The 25,367-nt window shown below is 33.9% G+C and overlaps 3 protein-coding genes across 5 annotated transcripts; 2 read left to right on the top strand and 1 right to left on the bottom strand.

Annotated features, from left to right (window-relative positions):
- Positions 1-776: 776 nt before the first annotated feature.
- LOC140809266 (peptidyl-prolyl cis-trans isomerase CYP18-1) lies at positions 777-2,944 on the top strand. 2 transcript variants are annotated; one of them, XM_073166831.1, is made up of 5 exons: positions 777-937; positions 1,068-1,142; positions 1,348-1,509; positions 2,320-2,478; positions 2,667-2,944. In XM_073166831.1, exons 1-5 carry the CDS (start codon positions 935-937, stop codon positions 2,748-2,750), a joined length of 483 nt encoding a protein of 160 aa, XP_073022932.1. In that variant the 5' UTR covers positions 777-934; the 3' UTR covers positions 2,751-2,944. The 2 variants fall into 2 exon arrangements, with proteins under 2 accessions (XP_073022932.1, XP_073022933.1); XM_073166832.1 differs by having other exon boundaries at positions 788-941; positions 1,072-1,142.
- An 883-nt stretch (positions 2,945-3,827) lies between these two features.
- Positions 3,828-14,034, top strand: LOC140808745 (uncharacterized). Of its 2 annotated transcripts, none has more exons than XM_073165969.1 (13): positions 3,828-4,140; positions 4,583-4,767; positions 4,846-4,949; positions 5,157-5,231; positions 9,951-10,054; positions 10,173-10,259; positions 10,897-11,099; positions 11,327-11,528; positions 11,602-11,652; positions 11,725-11,823; positions 11,923-11,982; positions 12,132-12,253; positions 12,542-14,034. In XM_073165969.1, the coding sequence occupies exons 1-13, from the start codon at positions 3,910-3,912 to the stop codon at positions 13,752-13,754; spliced, it is 2,736 nt and encodes a 911-aa protein (XP_073022070.1). In that variant the 5' UTR covers positions 3,828-3,909; the 3' UTR covers positions 13,755-14,034. The 2 variants fall into 2 exon arrangements, with proteins under 2 accessions (XP_073022070.1, XP_073022069.1); XM_073165968.1 differs by having other exon boundaries at positions 12,129-12,253.
- A 2,721-nt stretch (positions 14,035-16,755) lies between these two features.
- Positions 16,756-18,525, bottom strand: LOC140810851 (AT-hook motif nuclear-localized protein 22-like). The gene has a single exon (XM_073168751.1). It carries the CDS (start codon positions 18,094-18,096, stop codon positions 17,179-17,181), a length of 918 nt encoding a protein of 305 aa, XP_073024852.1. The 5' UTR covers positions 18,097-18,525; the 3' UTR covers positions 16,756-17,178.
- Between the last annotated feature and the right edge of the window lie 6,842 nt (positions 18,526-25,367).

Genomic DNA, 25,367 nt, shown 5'->3' with positions numbered 1-25,367 from the left:
TAATAGTTGATTTCACAAGTTTTTTTGTTTGCATTAATTTTCTGTCTGATGTTTATATCAAAATTTTGTAAACAAAAAAACAATGTTCTAAAAAGCGCGTTTAAGCTTCGTTTATGCGCGCTTAAGCTTGAAGCTCGACAAAAACGCTCCGTTTCGGAGAAAAGTGGAAAAAAGCGGTCAAACTGAAGTTTGACCGAATTAAGCGTAATTAAGACGTTTAATTAAGCGTCACAATTAATTGCATCTGTTTATTTTTTAATTTTTTTTTTATTTTGAAGGTATGTCTTTATATTTTAAAATAATAAATTAGGTTTATAATTTAGATGTTTATTTTTAATTTTAATTATGATTAAGCGTGTTTGACAATGATTTGACAAAGTCTAGCAATTTTTAATGTAGTCTAGTTGCAAAAACAAATAAAGATTGTAATTTTGAGATTTTTATGTTTTTATAAATATGAGAATTAATATATCGATTTAAATTTATCATATTTATTTATTATTTTATTTATTTATTGGTTTGAGATAATTACAATTACACTAAAGATAAAAAACATTTTTTCACACTTAAACTCGTTCTAATTTCGCTTAAACTTGAAAAACTTAGAACTTACATCCACACTTCGAGATACTTAACACTTTTTACAACTTTGCAAAAAAGTGAACTAGCAAACAAACAAAGATTAACGTTGAATTTTTTTTTATTTAAAAGGCTACAAAATTATTTGATACCCAACATATATTTAATTTACTTAATAGTAACAAAGAATAATAATTTCGAATCCCTTGATTACGACTTGCCCCAAAAGCATCCCGGGGAACACTATAACCAAAGGTTCTTGAAGCTAGCCGGGACAGAGATCACTCAAACCACCGTCGAAGCTGTGTTGATTTCCATCGGAGGAGAATTTTTTGATACATCTTCTTCCTGCCAAATGGCACGTGTTGTTCTCCTTTTCCTTTTATTCTGTGTCATATGAAGATTAATTCTTTTTTTTTTTTTTAACCAGTGAGGAGTTTTATCAAACAGTTTCTGATTTTTTTTTTGAATAACCTGTTGATTTGTAGTCAGTGACGCTTCACACGAATTTGGGCGACATCAAGTGTGAAATATTCTGCGACGAGGTCCCCAAAACTGCTGAAGTACGTATTTGATACTATTTTTGGAATTGATATAGACACTCGAATTTACAGGACTAAATTTGTCTTTCACTAACATTTGGATGACTGCCATGCCTCACTATCGCTCTGACCCTTTCGATTATCATGTTACCCAGTGTTTTTACGTTCACTGTATGCATTTTCGTGTAAATTTGAGGGGGTTTTTTGGGTTAAAATTCTGTTGCAGAATTTCTTGGCCCTGTGTGCAAGTGGCTATTATGATACAACTACGTTTCATAGAAATATTAAGGGTTTCATGATCCAAGGTGGTGATCCAACAAATACTGGCAAGGGTGGGACAAGTATATGGGGTAAAAAGTTCAATGATGAGATGAGAGAGTCTCTCAAGGTATGAATTGTGATTTCTTGCTCCGCTAGTTTATATGCTGGTGATTTAGTTATGTGAATATCTCAACATCCATGCCATGTCTTAGTTATCATGAACACTATTTCATCCCATTGAGAAATCAGCGTCATTGATTTAGGATTTGGACATGCCTAAGTGTTGGAGATATGTGTAGTTCAAGTTGGGCAAACTCTTCATAAATTTCTAAAGACCCTCATTTGTGGGCTTACTCTAGAGTGCACATGACACAACCAAATAAACAGAACCTCATCCCATGTATTTGCAATTTTGATAGAATTTTTTATTTGACTGCCTAATGTTAACAGTGTTACTTGATCCAGAGAACTTATACGTTCAGACTGTTTGTGTTATGCATATGGACCTCTTTCCTCTCTATATTAAGGTCAGTTAGTGCATGTAAACTAATGGGATGAGATGGTGTGCCTTTTCTCATATGATTTATTAGTTCATTTAATTTTGGGAATTTTAATTGGATGTAGAAGATATAGGGGATAGTTTCTTAGTGTAATTGCCAGTGCATGAGTATTTGGACATAATTAACCTATTAACCTCAATTCCAGTAGGTTGATCTTTCCTAGGCAATTTTTGCAATTCATAATTCATTCTCGTGTATTGATATAATTTACAACACAAGTAACCTATTAACCTCAACTCCAGTAGGTTGATTTTTCTTAGTCAGTTTTTGGAATTCATAAATCATTCTCGTGTGCTGATATAGTTTGAATAGCATAAAGTTGATTTTGTTACATGCACTTTGATCTCGATTCTCTTGTTCTTTTGGTTTTCATCCAGCACAATGCTAGAGGTATATTATCCATGGCTAATAGTGGCCCGAATACAAATGGAAGCCAGTTTTTCATTACATACGGGAAGCAACCTCATCTTAATGGACTGTACACCATCTTCGGCAAAGTGATTCATGGTTTTGAAGTTCTTGATATAATGGAAAAGGTATGTTAAAAGGTTTTGACCCCTGTTATGTTGTGTTGTCAAGGACTAATCATAATCAACGATAATTTAAAATGTCAAAAATATCATTTTTATCGTTGTTTATCAAGTTAGAATTCTCATTATATTCCAAAAACCATTTTTTCGTTAGCCATATTTATATAACAAAACATTGTTTGCTTTTCTCCCAGGCTCCAACGGGACCAGGTGATCAACCTCTTATGGAGATCAGGATTAATCGCGTTACAATACACGCCAATCCGCTTGCTGGTTGAGTAAACTGTTCAAATACTGTGTCGGGTGTTGATGTGTTTGGAAATTCACCATATTAACTTTGATTCCCTGGAGTTTGATGCTTTTAATTGGTAGCCTAAGCAAAACATAGATCCTTCAAACTTTTGTAAGGTTAAACCAGTGGAACTTGTGTATTTTGGTTGTGATATTACCTTAAATTGATAGCATTCTCATCTCCGACGTGTAGTTCAATTGTTTCTAATATCTTAATTCGGGCTTTATCCTATGTGTATTAACTATGTTTTTTCTTTTTCATTTGGTATACTCTCTTTTCTTAAATACAATTATTTTATTTATATAAAATTAAGAAAATATGTTTTAGATAGCATTCTGGCTTTGTGCTTGTTAATTTCTTTTCTGAACCCTTTGTGCTTATACATACATAAAACTAATATTATAGAAGGTTTATTTGATGAGGAAATTTCAAATATTTTTTTTAAAGAATTTTAAAGTATGTTTTCTTAATTTTTTTTTAAAAAATAATATGAAAATTTAGATTCAAAATTCATTGATGTGAAATTACCCTTGCAATTTACATTATTTAGTATTTATAATAAAATTGGATTTTACATCTACCATGTTTGGTCAATTCCTTTTCCACCTGCATGCATATCTTTTTATACGTTTTCATGGTTTTTTATTCGTGAGAAAGATTAATTTTATTAAAATGTATAATAAAAGTAATATTTTTGAAATAATATTTACTATTTTTTATAATGATCAAAATAAATATCATTTTCATAAAATTGATCAATAAAATTATTTTATCATAATTTTTAGAGTAGGTCTCTTATGAGACGATCTCATGAATCTTTATGTGTGAGACGAGTCAATCTTATCGATATTCACAATAAAAAATAATATCTTCACCATAAAAGTAATATTTTTTCATGACTTATCCAAATAAATACGAATAGCGTGATCATTTCTGACAAATTTTTCTTAATTTTTATGAAGTATAAAATAGTCAAATACGGACCCATAGGCCCACTTTTGTCACACCCCTGTTTTTCGATCACACAGTAAAAAAATTAAAAAGATATATATATATATATATATTTTAAAAACAGGTTACGTAGAGCTTCCTCGACAAGCTACAAGGACCAAAACCAGTTGGAGCTAGGTTTTGCTGTCACTGAAATGGCCGAGGACGAGAGGTTATCAACTACCAAGGCCTCTAAGCCAAATTCGACCCCAAATGTTCCAGAGAAGCTTGCCAACAGCAGTAACCCGTCCAGAAATCTGAAAACTGCAAAGGAGTTTATATCGTCAGTGGCCGCGAGAATCGCCGATCAGCCACTTCAATGCTTCGCACCCGAAGTTTGGGGTGTGCTCACTGCCATATCAGAAAAGGCACGCCAGCGCTACCAGGTTTGCCGCTGCTCCAAAAGACATGGGTTTTGTTCTTTGGTCCGTTGCAGTTTGCGACCTACTATGTTATGGATACTTGGAGAGTATTCATGCATTTTTTGTCTGGGGTTATTTTTCGGAATGTGTTATAGAATCATGCAAAGGGCTTAAAAAAAATCCCCCTCATAAAAAAACTGACAATTGGATTTGTGTAATGTCGCTGACTTCTAAGTGTTGAGAAAAATCCAAGTAAACGTCCCTCATATAGAATGTGCATCTCTATGGCATAGACTGAGATAGTGGGTTTAGATTACGTGGCTTTAGTTTGTTTTATTATGGCTTCTCATATTGATTGCTGTGATATGCATGCATTAGCATCTAGCTTTTCATACTTTTGTCGCACTTCTTTGCTTGCTGCATAGTTACATTTTATGATATTGGCTGATGCTAGTATTGGGAACAGAGTATAAATATGCCCCTGACTTGCGATGAACACTGTATCGGTCGGTTAGTGGATAACACACATTTTCGGATAATTGCACCTGCTGTAAGTGGTAATCATTGCAAGATTTATCGGAAGAAGGTTGCTACTGCAGATACGAAACTTCCATCGGACAACTCTTGTTCTGTGTTCTTGAAAGATTCTAGGTTATTTATTCTTTAGCAAAGGTTTATTTGTAGATTTTTGTGTAGCAATTTTTTTTGATGGTTTCAATTTTTGCACAGCACGAATGGTACGTATATAAATTGGGAAAAATTGAATAAAAGTGGACCTGAAGTGGAGCTGCGCCACGGAGACATCATCTCAATAGCTGTTGCTCCACATCATGGTACGGTTGATTGAATTTGTTTAAATTAAATTCTTTTGTCAGATCTTCTCTTGCCTTTTTTTGTTTTGCTCCTAAGCATTATGGAGTTTTGGCTTTATTTGGTGACTTTTCTTTGTTAATTATCTACAGTTTGAGACCGAATAATTATATTATTTGGGAACTTCCATCAAATTTACTCACAAACTCTGTTTTCTTGATTTTATGCAGAACATGCTTTTGCATTTGTGTTTCGGGAAGCTCAGAAATCCTCTGTTGTAAATGATCTGCTAAAGAGAAAACATGGTAAATTGCTTTAGAATTTTGTAGAATGATGGAACAAAGTTAGTTTGATACTATTGTAAATATAGAGAGGATTTATAGGGATTAGATAAGACTAATTTTGGAATGGCGTTTTTAGGAGATATGTTAGCTAAGATTGAGTAGTTGGTATAATTCATATTGAGAAATATTCTTCTTTCAAATCTACGTAGTATCAAAGCCTACTCTCTCAAAACCCTAGCCTTCTCGGTCGTAAAAATCTGTCATGAGCACTGAAACAAAAAGCCCAACTTTTGAAGTGACCTCCAAATCATAAAATACTCTAACGATGAACCCCGTGGGAGGCGATAACTCATCTCTGTTTATCACATGTCACAAACTCAACGGGCATAATTTCTCCAGTGGTCGCACTCGGTAATGATGTATATCTGCGGGAAAGGCAAGGATGACTACCTCGCAGGATCAGTCACTGTTCCTGAGAAGACAGACCCAAGATTCAAAACGTGGAAGATCGAAAACCACATGGTAATGTCTTGGCTAATTAATTAGATGTATAATGAAATAGGAGAGAACTTCCTACTCTATGAACTGTAAAAGAGATATGGGATGTTGTGAGGGAAACGCATTCAGATTCTCAAAACACCTCATAAAGTTTTGAAATCGAAGCTGCGGTACTTGACATCCGATGGGGGGGAGGATCTCTCTGTTACCCAATTTTTCAATACTCTTTCTAGACATTGGCAGCAACTTGATATGCTAGAAGTTCAAACCTGGAAATGCCTTTATGATTAAGCGCTGTACCGAGAAATTGTGGAGCTGAAACGCACCCTCAAATTCCTCCTTGGCCTAAACAAAAATCTGGATGAAGTTAGAAGGAGAATAATGGGGACCAAACCTCTTCTAAAAATCAGGAGGCTTTCTCAGTTGTCCGTCGTGAAGAAAGCAGAAAGAAGGTTATGATGGGAACTCCAAACTCTGTCCTGTCACTCGAAGGATCTGCCCTTACGGCAATAAGCCCTCAACCAAATAGCAATAATGATAATCGCCAGCAAAAAGGAAGACCATGGTGTGACTACCCCTTCACTAAAAAGCAGCTTGAATTCTCCAGAAACGCGTACATCAAAACTTTATACCTTAGTCAAGTAATCTAACTTCTGGAACATGAATGTTGGCACATGAAGGTAAATTATCAAATACATTTACAGTGAATAAGCAACATTGTTATCGATGGATTATTGATTCTGGAGCTTCAGACCATATGACGGGAGATAGAACTATATTTCTTGACTGCAGCCCATGTAACCAGAATTATACAGTTCGTATGGCTGATGGATCTATCTCAAAAGTTGCTGGAATAGATCCAGTCAGGGTTACGAAGGATCTGAATCTAAATTTTGTCCACCATGTTTCCAATCTTGATTGTAATTTACTATCAATCAGCGAATTAACTCATGGTCTTCACTGTAAAGCTAAATTGTTCTCCAACTTGTGTGAATTTCCCAAATTGTATTCGAGGAGGATGATTGGCAATGCTATGATGAGCTCCGGACTCTATCTCCTCAAGGGCGACACTTATGTCAGAAAACAAGCCCTAAATGTAAGTTGTCTGTCATTTAATAGTTAGTCCAACTTAGGTCCTCGGGTCAATAAAGATAGGGAAATCATGTTTTCGCACTATTGTCTAGGACATCCAAATTTCTTTTTTCTTGAAAAATTGTTTCCATCTTTGTTTTTATCAATAAAAATCCCAAATGTTTCAGTTATGAGATCTGCCAATTCGTAGTAGTTATTCCAGTGTTTCATATATCCCTTCTCACTCATTTTCCATGATTCGTAGTGATGTACGGGCTCCTTCAAAGGAAAAAATATAACAGGAGCTCGGTGGTTTTTCATTTCTAGATGATCACACCTGATCAACTTGGGTGTTCCTAACGAAATAAAAATCAGAAGTTGGTCAGATTTTTCAAAATTTCAGTTCCACGATTCAAACACAATTCCAAGTCTTAAAACTGGTGATGCCAAAGAATACTTCCCTTCAGCTTTGAAAATTTCCTCGAGTCGGGGAATAGTCCACCTAAGTTCTTGTGTTGATACCCCCAACAAAATAAGATTGCTGAGAGAAAAAATAGACATTTGTTGGAGGTAGCAAGGTTTCTCATGTTCTCCACTAACGTGCCTGAACATTACTGGGGGGAGGAAGTTCTTACAGCCACATACCTCAATAACCATTGGTATCAAGAATCCTTAATTTGCAAACACCTTGTCAGACCCTCCTCCTAATCTTTCCACATACATGTATTTTCATAGGGTATTCCTCACATCAAAAGAGCTATAGTGTCATGACCAAAAGGAATATCACTCACCATTACCTTCCACTCCTTCACCTACCACTTCTCTGCCCCTTATTGGTGGACAACCCGAAGTCATTGATCAAATTTCAGAAGTTCCAGCAACTACTTTACCTGAAAGTCATCCTTCTACTACCCCATCTAAAAATCTGATTCCTAGCCATTCTCAAACACCGCAAACTGCAAATAATGAGCTTCATGTTTACACAAGGAGAAAAGGACCTGAGAGAACAACAGTGCAACCATATTTTCTCACATTTGACCAAGAATCTCAACCGAGTTCAAGTCCTTCTCAAAGTCACTCGGGTAAAGAAACTCCTGGTCATTTTTTTGTGAAAAACCAGTACCTTATACTGATGATCTGAACATTCCAATTGGTTTGAAGAAAGGTGTTAGAATGTGCACTAATCATCCTATATGCAGATTTGTTTCTTATGATGGATTATCTCCTTCCTATCAAACTTTTGTCTCTGCTCTTGATAGTATACAGATTCCAAATTCCATCCAGGAGGCTCTTGAGAATTCGAAATGGAGAAAGGCAGTCGATGAAGAAATAAAAGCTTTGGAAAAGAATGACACATGCGTTATCTTTGATCTTACTGATGAAAGAAACCGGTATGAAAGTATTGAGAGATTGAAAGCTCGACTTGTAGCCAAAGGCATCACTCTATCTTATGGAGTAGATTACGAAGAAACATTTGACCCGATGGCCAAACTCAACACTATTCAAGTGTTTTTTCTTTTGCAGCTAACCTGGATTGGCCTTTGCATCAACTGGATGTCAAAAGTGCATTTCTCAATGGGAACATGGAGGAAAAGGTGTATATGGAGATAGCCCTAGGGTTGGAAACATCTTTCCGCATTAACAATGTGTGAAGTCCCTGTATGGAATCAAACAATCACCTCCAGCATGATTTTGTAGGTTTGCAATAATTGAACAGGGATAAATTTAATGTCATGTTGATCATACTCTATTTGTTTAGTTCTCATCAAACAAGAAAATAGCAGTCTTGATAGTGTATGTAGATGACATTATCTTAACAGGTGATTATGAAGAGGACTTTCAGAAATAAAGAAACATTAAGCCGTGGAATTTGAAATCAGGACCTTAGACATCTCAAATACTTTCTTGGTATAGAGGTGGCTCGATCTAAGAAAGACATATTTATCTCCCAACGTAAATATGTCCCAGACCTACTCAAAGGGAGAGGTATGCTTGAATGTAAACTAGCAGACACTCCGATAGTCCGATGAACGCTATCAAGAAGATAGGAACTAAAACAAAAAGTGTGATTATTCACATGGGAAGATATCAGAAACTTGTAAGCTGCCTTATCTACCTGTCACATACTCGACCTGATATCGGATTCATGGTTAGTGTTGTAAGCCAATTTATGAACAATCCCAAGTGAGCAACACATGGAAGCTGTAAATAGAATTTTGAGATACTTGAAAATGACAGCTAGGAAAGATTTGTTGTACAAAAGGAACAATGATAGAACTGTTGAAGTTTTTTCAAATGCTGATTGGGCAGGAAACATATCAGATAGGCGGTCGACATCTGGATACTGTTCCTATGTATGGGTAAATCTTGTGACTTGGAGAAGTAAGAAACAATATGTAGTTCAAGAAATGGTGCTGAAACTGAGATTAGATCTCTAGCCCTTGGTGTTTGTGAAGGAATCTAGATACAGAGATTGCTGGAAGAATTGGGAAGAGCTACAAGAAATCCTATCGAAATGTTATGTTACTATCAAACTGTCATTAGCATTGCAAAGAACTCTGTACGTCATGATAAAACAAAGCACATTGAGATAGATCAACATTTCATTTCAGAAAAATTTGAGAAGGCAATCATACAATTGATCTAATACTCCTACAAAATCACAAAGAGCAGAGATACTCAATAAAGCTCTTCCGAGAACCAACTTTGTAGAACTAAGTCACGAGCTGTGCATGTACAATATTTATACCCAGCATGAGAGTGTAGAATGATGGAGCAAAGTTAGGAATTTGATACTGTTGTAAATATAGAGAGGATTATAGGGATTAGATCAGACTAATTTTGGGATCCTGTGTTTTTAGGAGATTTGTTATCTAAGATTAAATCCTTATTATGTGGTGATTGATTTGCACTATTTGTATAAAAATTGTATTGTACTTGGTAGAATTCACGGTGAGAAATATTTTTCTCTCAAATCTACAAATTTCAAGCTATCTATTTTTGTTATTGCTTTAAATTCAATATTATAGTTGCAGTCTAAAGATAAAGTGCACAATTTGGGGCTTGCGTGCAAGTGTACTGGAATCTCTTTCTTGAATTTCTAATATATGTGGGCGTAGTGGCATGAAGTTTTTATCTGGATATTGCTTATAGCTTAGTCATTTCTTGAAGAGGAACTTGGTGCTGAGAACAAAAGACTAAAAGGGATTGGGATAGGAGCTTTAGATGGTCCACTATCGCTTGATGATTTTCGGAGCCTTGAAAAATCAAACAAGGTATTAACTATTAATATAGACTTTTAGCTTTTGCATTACTACAGTATTCCAGCAACTCCAATGTTTTCATACTTTATGTCACCTTTTATACTTTTTAAGTGTTGGGTATGCATTGTAGGAACTTAGGAAACTTCTGGAAGATCAAGTTGCGATTGTCGAAGCTTTGCGCTGTGAAAACCGTGCATCTACCGAGAAGCATGAATCTGTATGTCTTGCTTTGCTCATACATTCTATTTTTTTTAAAAAAAACCTTTTTATGATCATATGCTTTTGTGCATTGGTTTACGGAATGACGCCCCTGTCATCTAGAATTTATCTCTTACTTATCTTGAAATATCTCTTTATAACAATGGTTTTGCGGCTTCAGAATTTATGGTTGAAATTAATTGGAATCTTATTATCAACTTTCATACTGAGGCTTTCTAGTGTATGAAGCATGTGAGAATAATTCCTAAAATTATTATTCTGGGATTAGAACTTACAATTATAGTTCATTGGACGTGCAGCCTCCATTGTAGTTGTAATATTCTTTGATGCATATTATTGTAAACATGTTGCCTTAACGTTAGGTGAGGTTAAAATAATATGCAAACATGTTGCCTTAACGTTAGGTGAGGTTAAACACCTTTTTTCCTGCTGCGGCACGTAAATGTTTGTGGCATAATCTGTAGTCTGTAACTCATCCAACATGATGAAATTTACATCATCATTTTCCCTCGCGTCACTGAATAATACAATTTCAAGGACAATTTCTGTATGTGATCCGTTTTATTTTGCATGCTGTGTGTGGTATTTTGATGGTGTCTGCTTGCAATAATAATCAAAAGTATTTTATTTTGCAGGAAATGAGAAAGTTACAAGAATCGATATCAAAATCCTATCAGTCCGAGTTCAATATGTTGAACCAGCATTTAGAAGCTAAAAAGAAGGAACTGGAAGAGCTGAATAGAACATTTTCTGAACAGAAACATGAGATGGAACACCTTAACAAAAGACTTATTGCATCTAAGCAATCGTGTGTTGAAGCCAATGAAATAATTGATAGGTGAGAAATGAAATTAAACAACTTAGATTCAAACTTTCATTGTTCTTTAAACTGGTTGCAGCACTTTTCATCTGGCTTTTAGTTTATGATATTGATTAAACTTACTTTAATTGTATATTTCTAAGCTTTCTACGGCATCTTATAATATTATTTGCATCAAACTCAGATGGAGTCAATTTTTCTTGAGATATGGAGGAAATATTTTTATGTGTGTTTGCTTGGTTCAGCCAGAAGGCATCTATGTCAGAACTGAAAACTTTATTAGACGAGGAGCGTGATCAGAGAAGAGGAGAGCGGGAGAAAGCTGCTGCAGACTTAAAAATGTCAATCCAGAGAATTCAAGCTGAGACTGCGGAGGAAATAAAAAGATTGTCAGATGGTGCTCTACGGCGGGAGAAAGAACAACAGGAAAGGATAAACAAGCTTCAGGTAGAGAAAGTGGATTTTGTTTTGGCTTTAGTTTGTTTTTCTGGCAGAGCAGTTAATCATGACTTTTATTCAGGATGCAGAGAAGGAAAGGTGTTCATTGGTGGAAACTTTGAGGTCCAAATTGGTACGTTTACATTTTTCTTCCTGATTTCAGAGTGTCTTTGCATATAAAGTTGCTGTGCTCTGTTAATTGCAGGAAGATACACGGCAAAAGCTGGTTGACTATGATAATAAAGTTCGCCAGTTGGAGGGTCAAATTCATGAGGAGCTGCTTGCTTCTGCCAGGAGCAGAAAAGTATAGTGGCTTAATTCTATCTGCCGAGATATGCTGCTACCATTTTAAAAATTGCTAAATGTTCCATATTCTTACTTGTGCTTTTGGTTGAGATCACAGAGGGTTGAAGAACTTAAGCATGACAGAGAAAGGCTAATTAAAGAGCTTGAACACGAAAAGGTAGGATTTGCAGTACATTTTGTTTACTGTTTGTTAACATTATCAATATAAAGTAAATGCCTGCGATGAAGTTAAGCCATCATTAATCACATATTAGGGCAAACCAAAGTTTTATGTGTCGAACTGAGATTCTTTTGTGCTTATAGCAGGCAGCTCGGGAAGAAGCTTGGGCAAAGGTGTCTGCACTAGAACTTGAGATCAGTGCTGCTTTACGGGATCTTGATTTTGAAAGGCGCAGACTAAAAGGGGCTAAGGAAAGGATTATGCTTCGGTGAGAGAGCGACAACATGAGATGGATTAACGAAGGATTGGTTTAATTTTTCAAAAAGTTTAGAAAATTAATAGCATGTATTAATGCCATAAATTTCTTGCATACCTGGACGACAAACTTTTTTTAATAGATATTGGGCGATGAGCATTTTTTCTTTTGCATAGATAATCATTAAATAAATATGGCATTTTTTTTTTGTTTTCTGATATTGACAGTTATTACCGAGTAATCTGCACATTTTTCCATTGAGCACATTGCTGGTTGGTCACATCAAATAATTTTTTGCAGTGAAACTCAGCTTCGCGCATTCTATTCTACTACAGAGGAGATATCAGTGTTGTTTGTAAAGCAGCAAGAACAACTCAAAGCAATGCAAAGAACGCTCGAAGATGACGAGAATTATGAATCCACATCTGTTGATGCTGACCTCAATCCGGAATATATCGATGTAATTCGATCTTTGGCCCGAGACAAGAAGACCTACCAAAATAATATTATAGCAAAGGTAGGATCGGGTGCAGATCATAGCCATGGCAGAGATCAACTTGAGTCATCAAGTGATGAAGCAAGTATGACAGAAAAGCACGACTGTAATGTCAAAAGCTGTGGTGGAGGTGGTCAGGACACCGAGGAGGTGGAAATCACTGGTGACGAACATAATGTTGGGGGTGGTTTTGGTTCTGATATCAATGCCAATGGCACAACACCTGTTTTCGTAGGAGATGCTATTAGTACTGAACAATTCCCTGAAACCGAGGGTGTTGGTACATTACCAATTTTGGAAGGAGATGTTGCTGAGACTGAACAAGCTGTGGAAACTGAAAGCCAATCTCTTCGCAGAAGGCTGAAATTCGATTTAAATAAATCTAGCGCTTCAGATGATGATGAGATGCAGATAGATGATGAAACAAATACAGAAGCTGTGGATCAGGCTCAAAACAAAAATCATGATCCTTCTCTCTCTCAATCGAATAGTCCTTTGGCCGTTCAGAACCAGATGGAAGACACTGAAGGTGGAGGAAGTATCAAAACAGGTGACCTTTTGGCCTCAGAAGTGCTTGGGAGTTGGGCATGCAGCACTGCTCCTTCTGCCCATGGAGAGAACGATTCTCCCAGGAGCAGAAACGACGAAGAAGGTACTGCTATACCTGTGCAAGACTCCAACAGTCTTGTAGCTGAGAGTCAACACTTACCATCCTCAAAATCTGATGCTACTGCGGCGAACTCTCAAAATCTGATGCTACTGTGCGAGATGATTGCTATTATTTCTCCTGATTCAAAGGAACAATTTAGCAGTGCTGTTATAAGAGAGAATCAAGTTGGGTGTGATGGAATAGCAAGTTCTTCCGAAACTGAAGATTGTGGTGATAAAGACAAAGATGCGAACGAAGCTGTTACTGGAGCTGCTTCAGATACTGAGACTGTTGGTAGAGATGGATCAGTGTCTAATGATGAAATGGAGGAAGACGATGATGATACACAAGAAGATTCTGTTGGATAATTGCATCTCAAGAAAATCTAGATTAGTTTATATATATGCTTTTTTTTGTGCAAATTAGTAATTTTTTTTACTTTTTATCATTTTGTTTGTAGCCGAGGCAAGGGGTCATTGCTGTAAATGTGCATGTGTTGAAGAATTTATTCTATTCTAGGTTGACATTTTAAGCAGGTCGGGATGTTGAAAGTCTGATTTTGTAGGATCTAACTTCTAGCTATCTTTGTGATTGCGATCGAGACAAAATGGAAAATGCCCTTTTGATATATGGCCTTTCGTTTTCTCGAAACAATGATAATAATGATAGTGAAGAATGCCAAGAATATCGAGTACTTTCAACTCTTTTTAACTTTCTATATTATCGACCAAGCACTATCAAAAAGAAAGTTGTATGCATGGTTTTTTTATTGGGAAGTTGGTGAAAAATCCTCGATCCAAATATTTTCTTGGGTTCATTCTCTACCCATAAAATTGTGGTATTATATCATATAAAATGTGGTATACTTCATATGGAAATGTGGTACACTTTCATGTGTAAATGTGGTACTAAAAAATACCCATATTAAACAAAAAAAAATCGACGACTGAGGATTAAAGACCAATTTCTCGTTTTTTGAAAATACCAGATTGTAAAGAAAAATAAAGAAAAAGTTGTTAGTTGTTTGGATTTTCAAAGCATTTAAAAAATTTATCTACACTACCCAAGAGGACTGTTCAATGACATGATGGGGCAGCTTTTTGGGGGCTTGTTTGTGTTTCACGAATCACGGATTGTTCCTTAGGACTTTAATTCTCATTCTCAGTACAAAAATTAGAGAGAGTTTATATTCTCAAAAAGAAAGTTGTATGCAAGGTTTTTTGGCCAAGTTTGTATATACAAAATTTGTTAAACAAAACAAAAGTGATATGTTAACTAAGGACTTTGAAAAGCAAGTTTAATATGACGTTAAAATAGTATATATTTTCTAAAATTTAATAACGTTAATCTATATACACATCTGGCCACCATTTTCATTAAATTACATATGATTTTTTTTAGGGAATTACATATGATTTTATATACCTAAAATGAGAGATCAAAAAAATCCATTTGAGACATAATGTAGTGTCAGCCTAATAAATAATTTGTACGCAGCATCTAAACTGTATATACCACAACCCACAAAATGCAGGAATCTTAACGAAATTTGAGGAATTTAAACACAATATATGATCTCTTATTAATCTCAGTCGACCTTCAAAATGATATTTAAGAAACTAAACGCAATCTCTTACAATCTTGCCAAAAAATACAGTCCGTCAAAAGTTCAAAAAATCAAATAAATGACTAAACAATTCTAATATTTTGTACGATAATACTTTAATTTCCTTACTAATTAATTTCTGGTACGACGCAAAACACATCTTAAAAAATTAATCCATATATTTACACAAATCCACAATTAATAGAGAAAAACCTGGTAGATGTTGGGTAGGACTGATTATGTATAATATAATATGGCTCTTAATGCATGAATCATTCTTGAATCTCCATACAATTACATCATCAGCCATATAAATGTTTATCCAAACAAAGATAGAGTTTTATATAAACACAAATTATTATTCTAAAATATTTTCAGTCGGCCCTAACTCCATCTTGTTCTCTCTAACTTATTCCCTTTTCTAATTAAAGGTAATTCATGATAAAATTGCAATAGTCCTATATATCTATCTCTTGACGATTTTGATTATCTATGTTGTCAAAATTTTCGTCATAACCCGTTGTCGATGATCTGTTTTCTTTTTCAATTTTGATGTTTTTTCGATATAGCATATCAACATGACGCTAACCGGACGTGGCATTTTACACGTATACTGTTACATTAGCTTTCCCATTGAAAAATTATTCAAACTGCAAAAGGATTGAATAATATATGGGTAGCAAAGACTAATTTTATTCTTTAAGGAAATCAAGATTCAAATTTTGATATTTATTACAAAGAGATAGAAGATCAAAAACTGAATTAACATAATTTAATTGTGTATATATATATGTATGTACGACGCGGGACTGGGAGTAGTAATTATGAAGATAGTAGCTTGGCTGTTAGTTGCAGGTGGCATGGGTTTGGGATATGGTGGAAGAGGGAGTTAGTTTTGCCTTGGAAAAGAGCCAATTTAGTTGAGAGCAGTGCACGTGCAGTCAGTCCAGATCCAATACCCAATATTCATGTCTCTGCACCTCAGTCAACATACAAGAAATCAAGGCATCATGTTATGCCCACACATCTCTGTCCATTTTTCCATTATTACTGTTAACCAACCAACCTCATTTCATGCACTGCTACTCAACATCTTGCCTAGCTAGCTAGCTACTGCCCACCAAACCAAATGCGTACCTTGAAACTTCAAATTTCAGAATTCCCATTATAATGCAGTATCATCTGAAAAAGTATGATTTACACACGCACGCATAAAAACCATGAAGTTAGATATGGGGACATGAATTTGAAATTTATGGATTTCGATTATAGTTTTATGTTTAATAATGAAACAATATATCAAATAAATTCGTACATTAGTTATTTACACACTAGTTATACTAAATGTAATGATAATCATCTTGATTAATATGCAACTTTATATGAACATGTTAGGGGTGAATTTAAAGTTTATGATCTTATTTCTTTAAAACAACAAAATATATTTGAAATATATGGATTTGAAATCTATTAATCCAAATGTAACCTTAATTTTATGGCACAAGAGTGCTCATATAGAAGGTTGAACTTAAACCAAAATTTATACATATATATACTGTTTTTGCTGGATTGTTTTATGTCAAAAGAAATGCTGCATATTTAATTTATCTCTATCTAATGTAATTTAAAAAATTTGGATGTCATTACTATCTAAAAACGAGAAGACATGTTTTAGTAGGTTAATTTTATGAGATGGTTTGATTCTGGATGTTGCAGTACTAAAAGGAGAAACTTTAAAGAACCAAATTAAGAAGCAACAAAAAGAAACCTAAAAGGAAAAAAAATCTTATTGCTTCCACGGAAAGTGATGGATGAATATGATTGTCAACAAGTTACCAGAATTCAGTAGATGCTGCAAACATGAAATTGTGAACAAAGTAATTTAAGTGACGACATTCTTGAAGAAAACTTGTAGATTTCATGTCTTCCAATGTTTTCACTCCCAGCTTGTAATTTGTAAGAATTCATGACTTTGTACATCCCTAGCTAGTTCTTCTCAAAAGGCACAAGGGCATGTTAGTTTCAACCAGTGCACGAAAACAAGAATCGAGAAAGTACTAATTATTTAAAAGGATCATGAAGACGAAGACGAACTAAAAAGCAAATTAGATAATTTTCCAGAACTAGAGAAACCATGTCCATAAATTTTAAGAAAAGTGATCAGGTTTTTTGATTTCTTGATTAATTTAAAACGGAGGGCGACCTGTTCCCCAGAAAGCTGCTTCAGCTGGTAATTGGCATGAATTTAGCATATTTTGAGGCATCTCTTGAAACATAGTTGAGTTGGGATTATCCATCATCTGCTGCGCTACCATCACCGGAGATCCCAGCTGCCCGCTTCCCTGCCCTCCCGCCGCCGACGCCTCTTCTTCTTCTAGAGGCAGCCTTTCGTAAGCTGCATTGCCAAATGATGCTGCCATTATCACCACCGGCCCGGAAGCCAGAAGTGGCCCAACAACCGTTCCCCCCATGACCTGTCCTTGCCCGCCGGCTAAATATATAGTCAGACCAGATGCCGCTGGCGGAGCTGGAGGCGGAAGAAACGAACCCGAGAGAGAGAGAATTTCGAACCTGCCTTGTAAAGTCATAACCGCACCGGGCGTCGAAGGCTGCCGGAGTGTTACATTCGCGACCGTGCCGTTACCGCTCAATATACAAACACCTCTCTGCCGCCTCGTGGCGAAGATTGATATACTTTCCTGAATATCAGAGCCGTTAGCAACTTCCATAACATGGGATCTGAGTGCATTTGCACTATCTCGAGTGATTATGATCGGGGGTTTAGGCTTGTTTTTGGAGCCGGCGGGGCGGCCCCGAGGTCTTCTATTGACCTCGCTTTGATCGCCAGTGAGCTGCGCAATCTCTTTGCCTTCAGAAGTCGGCGTGGTGGTAGCCATGTTGGTGGAAGAATTAGTGGTCTGAAGACCATAATTCTCGTCACGATCTCGCTTCAAGATACGGGTCGGGTTGCTGTTTCCGCTTTGTTCATCTTCTGGATCATTCTGGTGATACTGCTGCTGCTGATATTGGCGGTGGTGGTGGAGCTGAAGATCTCTGGCGAGGAACGGCGGTGGTAAAGAGCGACCTTGAGCTAGCTGATCCATCACAAATTCTTACAAACCTTACACTATCCTTAATTCTTTCAAATATATACACAAAATCTTGACAAGATTGAGGAAATCGATAAAGGGTTAGCTTTTTCTTGAGGAACTCTATAACTAAGTAACCTTCACCTCATGAACATCAGCGTAATTATCACAATTCACCAAGATTTGAGCAGAAATGTTCATCTCCCTATTAATTAATCTTGTTGTTGATCGAGTTTGTGCGTTTGTGTCGGAAGAGATGAAGAGATAAGACAGTAATTTGTAAGTAAAATTGGTATCTTTTTATGTTTAGGAGAAGATAAGTGAAGTTTTGGTTTAGGGTTTGGTCCCATAGAGACAGAGAGACCGAATAGGAGAGAGATAGGGTTAAACCCGGTAAATAGACAGCGTGCGTTAGGCCGCATGGGCGGTGGGGAATGCTGCCCTTTTTCTCTATTCTATGTCTCTTTATTCTCATCAAAGTCCAAACTATTTTCACTCGTTCGATTATATATACTTGTAAAAAATACTTGCACGTCACATATGTTATTATTATTTTTAATTCGATCAATTTTTACTAAACAATTAACACAAAATTATTTTCAATTTAGAAGAGTTGTTCGATTTAATAGAAAAATTTTGTTTAAATTTTTTTATATGTAAAACATGAAGTGACTTTAGGAGATTTTTAGTATAGTAAGAAGGATACTTATGAAATTAAGTATTTTGGTGTCTTATAAGATAGTTAATCTAAAGTCTTACACTTAATAATATGATATAGATTAATCTTTATTTTGGGAACATACATCTCTCCATTCTTTCTGTTCCGTTCGTTTGACTCGTAAGATGAGATGATAAATTAAAACATAAGGATGACATAATTATTTTTTTAACTCGAACTATTGTACAACTTGAACCAAACGTAAGATAATACAAATACATTGAATTTCATCATACGCATCGAACGTTGTTTTAAAAATATTTAGATTCAATTCAGGAATCTTAATAGTTGTATATGATTAAAAAAAAATATTTCAAATTACATAACTAAATCAAGATGTGGGAATTTAGTTGCTAACTATTATCGGTCATTGGTTTCAAGTGGCAAAAGAAAAGACTGAATAAATGATACTAGAGTAGGTCTCATGTGAGACCGTCTCACGGATCTTAATCCGCGAGACGGGTCAACCCTACCCATATTCACAATAAAAAGTAATACTCTTAGCATAAAAAGTAATACTTTTTCATGGATGACCCAAATAAGATATCCGTCTCACAAATATGACCCGTGAGACCGTCTCACACAAGTTTTTGTCATGATACTATATGGAACATAACGATTCATGCCAATATAACGAAAATGTTATATGATTTGAGCTCATTTAATATATGAATGAAGTCGGTTTTGCAAGCATGATTTCCAACTCGAACTTTTCTATCTAGAGTAGAAACTACACTTATGTTTCGAGCCGAGCTCGAGACCTCTTGAATTCTTTCGCGACAACTACTATCAGAATATCGTATTAATTTAGGTCAATTATCACAAACATAAACTCGATTCTCCTCCATTAATCACTTTATTTCTCTATTAAAACAAAATGTAACGATAATATATAAGAATTAATTATCTTCAAAATAATGAGTCCAAAATAAACCCATTGAGTTGTGGGGTTGATGTATACTCAAATTCAATATAAGACAAGATGGAATAGTTAGTCATGACTTTGACCAGGCCCCTATCATGAAACGGTGGCGTTTCTAGTTTAATGCTAGGCAACCAGTAACTGTTAACCTGGACAAAACGACACGAAATGTGAGGAAATGAATTCGGTATATACACATATGTTTATTCGTAAGTATATATTATTTTATTATATTATGGTATTTTTAAATTTAAGTGATTAGGTCGGATTTATTGAGATAGTCGAGTTTTTAAATAAATTAGAGATAATCTGGAGAAAAAATCGAAAGAAGATAGAGAGATGCACAAAAATTATTAGTAAACTCGTGATACGGCAAAGGTAGTTAAAAAATATTATGAACGGTGAAAGAAACTTTGGTGTCATATATGTGTTCAAGTTTAAAATATAGTAAGTATATTATAGATATTAATTTCTTAATTTCTTCAGTTATAATTTTTAATATGAAAGGATAATTTTGATAAATAACTATTGGAGAAATGACATGTTAGATATTTTAGAACATAGAAGTTCCAAAAAAAAAAAATGGAGAGCACATGTCAGGCATAGGAAATAGGAATTAATTTGCCCCAAAGATCCACGCAAAATAATGGAGCCCCCTCGGGTTCAGACCGTGTCTGGTGGGCGATTTTCTCTCTGTAATATCTCAGCATCATAGAAATACCAACGATATATCCAACAATATATAGAGGAATTTTTATGATATAGATTGTAAAATTTACCTTAAATATGTTTCAATGAAAAAGGATGATATTCATTAATTAAGTTTATTCCACATATTTCAATAATTAAAAAAGGGTAAATAATTTAAAAAAAGACACGTTGAAGATTCTAAAACGTCAAATAACTATTGGCAAATCACATCAAATCTGTCAGTTTTTGGAATACGATGGAAGTTTAGATTTTACATAACTAAAATAAATATTTAATTTGAATTAATATCTCATCGAAATATATATTTATATATATATATATGTATGTATGTATGTATATATTTAAAAAATAGACTTCTCAACAAAAAAAAGTAGAGAGAGTGAAAAGAAACTTATGTATTTATAGTATAAAAAAAAAGTTATTTGTTTTAAATCACATGTTCGTTACTTACGAGGAATTTAAAAAATGGGAAAAAGACATTTAGTTAAAATTTAAGCTCTTTTAAATATAAAATTTCACTAAATAGTATTAATTTATGTATTGCTTTTTCAGTCATGTACGAACGGTATATATTGCTTTCCATGTACTTACCTAAAAGAGTAACATAACAGTTACGTTAGAGATGTTATAGCTTATGTTGGCTTCAATTTCCTATTTTAAGTAATTTAATTACATTGCCATAAATATTATACATTTTATAATGTACATCCCAATCATTATGTTTTCTTTAAATTAATTATATTAATGTCTTTCAATAATTTAATTGTTATATAATCCTATCATTTATCGTGAACTCGAGACATTACCCTAATTAAAAAGAATTTATTAATTGGACAACTTTCAGAATGTTGATCAGAATGTATAATAAATTTTATAAAGTCTTTATTTGTAAAATTAAATGTCATATATCTTATAAATTGATTCATAAGTTCAATCATTAAAAAATTATTATGATATATAAAAAGTTTAAATGATACCTAAAAGAAATTATTGTACCTAATTTTAAATACTTAATATATTTAGAGTCGGGACGCAAATATATACTGTTTATAAAGCCAGATCACCTCATGGTCTCTCATGACATACCAAATTTTTTTCCCCTAAATACCTTTTGTTTCCCCCCACCCCCCCCCCCCCCCCCCCCACACACAATAACATTTTTTTAAGTGAAACAAGATAAAAAACAATATAATAAAATAAAATAAAACCTCAAATATTAAATTTAAAATTTTATTTAACGCACTCAAAGATTTATTATACATATAAATATTTATATTAATTTTATTGTATGTAATTGCGCGCAAAAGTTTGCTATAAACCCTAGTTTATCTGTCAACCGGCTTGGTAGATGATAGCTAGATGGGTAGTTCTCTCATTCATTCAGCAAATAATACTTGTAATGAGTGATAAATAATGACCACGTATCCATACATCATGGTTGAATGAGTGACCATGATTTATCCACTCAACATATATATTATGTGTTGAGTGGATAAAGACACTACCTATGTGGGTCGTACAAATAAAACCATGTCAACCCAAGAGGAAATTAAGGAAACCGGTGACATTACTCACCCTTAAGACTTAGGAACGGGTCGTCTGCTATGTTTAATTATGTCTTCTTTGTTTCAAATTCTGTTTCATATTATATAATATCATAAATACAATATTTAAATTTATTGTGTGGTGAGTCGTGAGTATTCAAAGTTTTGATTTTAGTGCACTAGATTTTAATTTTCGTCTGCTTTGGTCTGATTATTGACATGGTATGTCAAAACATTATTAATTACATTATTAATTGTGATGGAACACTTGTATTTTTCGGTGTCACATCAGCATCGGCAAAATTACACTAAAAGCGAAAAAAATCGAAATTCTTGCACGAAAAACAAACTTTGAACATTCGATGACAAGTTAGTTGATTAAAGAAGTGATAAACAAACATACAAAGTCGCCGTAAAAATAAAAAATTAAAATTAAAACAAAAGATTGTATCAGTCATATGGAACTGGAGATGGAGTGGTGCGGAAAGATGACAATGGGATTCCAAATCAATCACTCTTCATCACGTGTCGACCTCTACTTTGGTCGGCTTTGTTCAATTCATCCCACTAAATTATTCCCATTACAGATGCAATTTGTATTAATTGATTGATTAATTAATCCCCAAGTAGGGATTGATTCTTGGGGATTGATTGGCCTTCAAAAGAAAGAGAGAAAGAAAATGGGGTGCATCAAATTTCAACCCACTTCGACTCACATGTATCTTCCAAGAAAGTTACAACGTGGGATGGTGTATTTATCATACCCGCATTGTTTATAAAAACTATTCATTATCGATGCTTTCACTATCGCATCATCGATATTTAGATTAATACTCATAAAGATCGATTTATCGCGCAACATAAGATTTCGAATTATAGAAATATTGGACATGATTGAAATTTATTACTCCATCCTTCTCATATGTTTAAGGTTATGTGTGTTTTCACATGGACTAAGAATGAAATTTTCAATTTTACCTTTATTCAATTACCCGGACAGCCCGGATCCCACCAATTAATCGAAAGTTGGATCTACATTGTATCTCACCCGAATCGTCCCATCTGTCCTCCTGAGAAGAGGTTTGGTTTCAAACCCCGGTTAGAACAGGAGGAGTATGCCATGATATATAATGTGCCTTGGATGATCCACATCTCAGGGTCAGACGCCGATGAGCACAATGAACTATCTATGTGGCAGAGATCCCTCACAGCTCAGGCACGACACAATTATCAGGGGCGTGCTCTACCACTTGAGCTAATATTCCGTCGTTCGAGTCTCCCAGTTTTTAATATCATAAAAAATTTGTTGGAACTAGTTAATATATTTAATGACAAGGGTAAGTTGGTAAAAAAAAGAAAGATAAAATACTACTGAATATGGAAACTGAATTATATATTGGAGACTGATGAAAAAGAAAATCTAGTATTTGTATTTGGGATTGATGAAGTATGATATGATACTATATCGATATAGTATGAATTTGAAATCCATGGATTAAATTTATCCCGATCAACTAAAATATATTTAATTTGAGGTCTTCAATCCAAGTGCACACTTGAGGTATAATTTCTATGGAACATGCGATATTCAAGCCTAATTAGTGCACATCACATGAAAGTAATTAATAGTGTGGTCCAATAACTCCCACTATTGATTAGCTAGCTAATGAACACAATTATTTAATGGGGGAAGGTAAAAAGAATCCTTTAAATTATTTGGTAAAATATGGTTTGTAAAGATAAGATTGACAATTAAGCTTGTCGCACAAGGTCCAAAGTTGCTTTCGTTTAGTGGTAATGATATTATTATTTTTTTCCTAGTTGATGCTTTTGTTCGGAGAACTTAGAGTGTCTTTGGCAAAACTTATAAGTACTTAAATTTTGTTTTGTAACATTTTCAAAAAATATCTTATAAAATGTCAAAATAAGCTGTTTGACAGTTTCTAAATTGTTTTGAAAAGTATTGATCGTTCTCTTACCTTTTCTTAAAATTTATTTGAATATGCGTTAAAGGCCAAATTATCATAATATATTTCGTAATATCTCAAACATACAATTGTACAATAATAATAATTATTATTATTTTAATATAAATTCGATTATAATATAAATTTTTTAACAACAATAACAATTCATTATCATATATAAGTATTTTTAAAATAAGATCATACAATTTATAAGCTCATAAAACAATGTATAAGCATAATAACTTATAAACAATATATATATTTGTCTTATTAATAATTAATATATTAAAGACTACTTGACTATTTATTCAAAGAACCTTTTCTACGTTTGAATAAATTTCCTCTAAATTTATCTAACTTTTCCAATAAGTATGAATTGATTTTTTTCTTTGGTGAAATATAGTTTAGTAATTCCATTCAACAAAATCTTTGGTTGTAAAATTATTCTACCTAAAATTATTATAAGTGCTGCAAAAATTCCTTTAATTAAATCAAGTGAGAGTGAAATCAACAAGAGGGAAAATTTGAATAGTTGATAATTGAATTAAACTAATTAAAGACCTATCCGATCTAGTGTTAATTTGAATTCAATAGTTGGATTAACATGGAAAATTGGCTTCTTCTTTTTCTTTTTCCTTTTTTTGTTTGTGGAATGGTATGATGTTTGTGTTTGAGTTAGGAGTTAGGAATCTAGCTAGCTTGTTTAGAAATAATAAAAACAACTAGGAATTAGTTTTCAGTAATATGCGATGTTTTAACAAAAGTTCGAAATGTAATATATATACACATATTATATATATGTGTGTGTGTGTGTGTGTGTGCGTGCGCGCGCGCGCGCACTATAGAGATCGATGTGTTATAAATAGTTGTTGTTATTTTATGGAATATATTCATTCATGTAATTAATATATATAATATAAAATGATTAGTGTAGGAATCAATATATATGTAGTAATAGAGTCGGGTAGATGTATAAATTTGGATCATTAAATTATCTATAATATATATAAAAGTTGAGGCTATTAGTGATCCGACTTTGTGACACCAGTTAGTTTTTACGAAAATATCGTATCCATTTAGATAAATAATATTTTTTTATATAATTTACTCATAATTATAATATATAATTCATTCTAAAATTCAAAAAATTACATATTAACTATACAAATTACGTATTTAATAAAAATTCATAATCGTTACCCAAATAATAATTTTAAACTATAACAAAATTTTATCAATCAACTCAATGTATTGATGATCGTGATTTATATATGTAATAGTCGTTATATTACATACTTATCATGTACATAGTTCACTAATTATTAAATCGTGGTCATGGTTCATATACATAATACACATCGTGTGTACGTCGTTCGCTAGTTATTATGTATATGCATCACTTATTAGGGTTTTTCTTTGCTACA

The sequence above is a fragment of the Primulina eburnea genome, chromosome 13, assembly GCF_022965805.1.
Source record: "Primulina eburnea isolate SZY01 chromosome 13, ASM2296580v1, whole genome shotgun sequence".
Taxonomy (NCBI): Eukaryota; Viridiplantae; Streptophyta; class Magnoliopsida; order Lamiales; family Gesneriaceae; genus Primulina; species Primulina eburnea.
Note: the sequence above shows the minus strand (reverse complement) of the source record. Positions and strands in the feature narration are given on the sequence as shown.

Excerpts from the sequence above, each read along its gene's own strand:
- LOC140809266 (XM_073166831.1), top strand. Across the intron at positions 1,143-1,347 it reads AGGTCCCCAAAACTGCTGAA|AATTTCTTGGCCCTGTGTGC; the intron begins GTACGTATTTGA and ends ATTCTGTTGCAG. Across the intron at positions 2,479-2,666 it reads TTCTTGATATAATGGAAAAG|GCTCCAACGGGACCAGGTGA; the intron begins GTATGTTAAAAG and ends CTTTTCTCCCAG.
- LOC140808745 (XM_073165968.1), top strand. The coding sequence starts at position 3,910 with ATGGCCGAGGACGAGAGGTTATCAACTACCAAGGCCTCTAAGCCAAAT. Across the intron at positions 10,260-10,896 it reads CTACCGAGAAGCATGAATCT|GAAATGAGAAAGTTACAAGA; the intron begins GTATGTCTTGCT and ends TTTATTTTGCAG. Across the intron at positions 11,983-12,128 it reads AAGAGCTTGAACACGAAAAG|CAGGCAGCTCGGGAAGAAGC; the intron begins GTAGGATTTGCA and ends TTGTGCTTATAG.
- LOC140810851 (XM_073168751.1), bottom strand. The coding sequence starts at position 18,096 with ATGGATCAGCTAGCTCAAGGTCGCTCTTTACCACCGCCGTTCCTCGCC.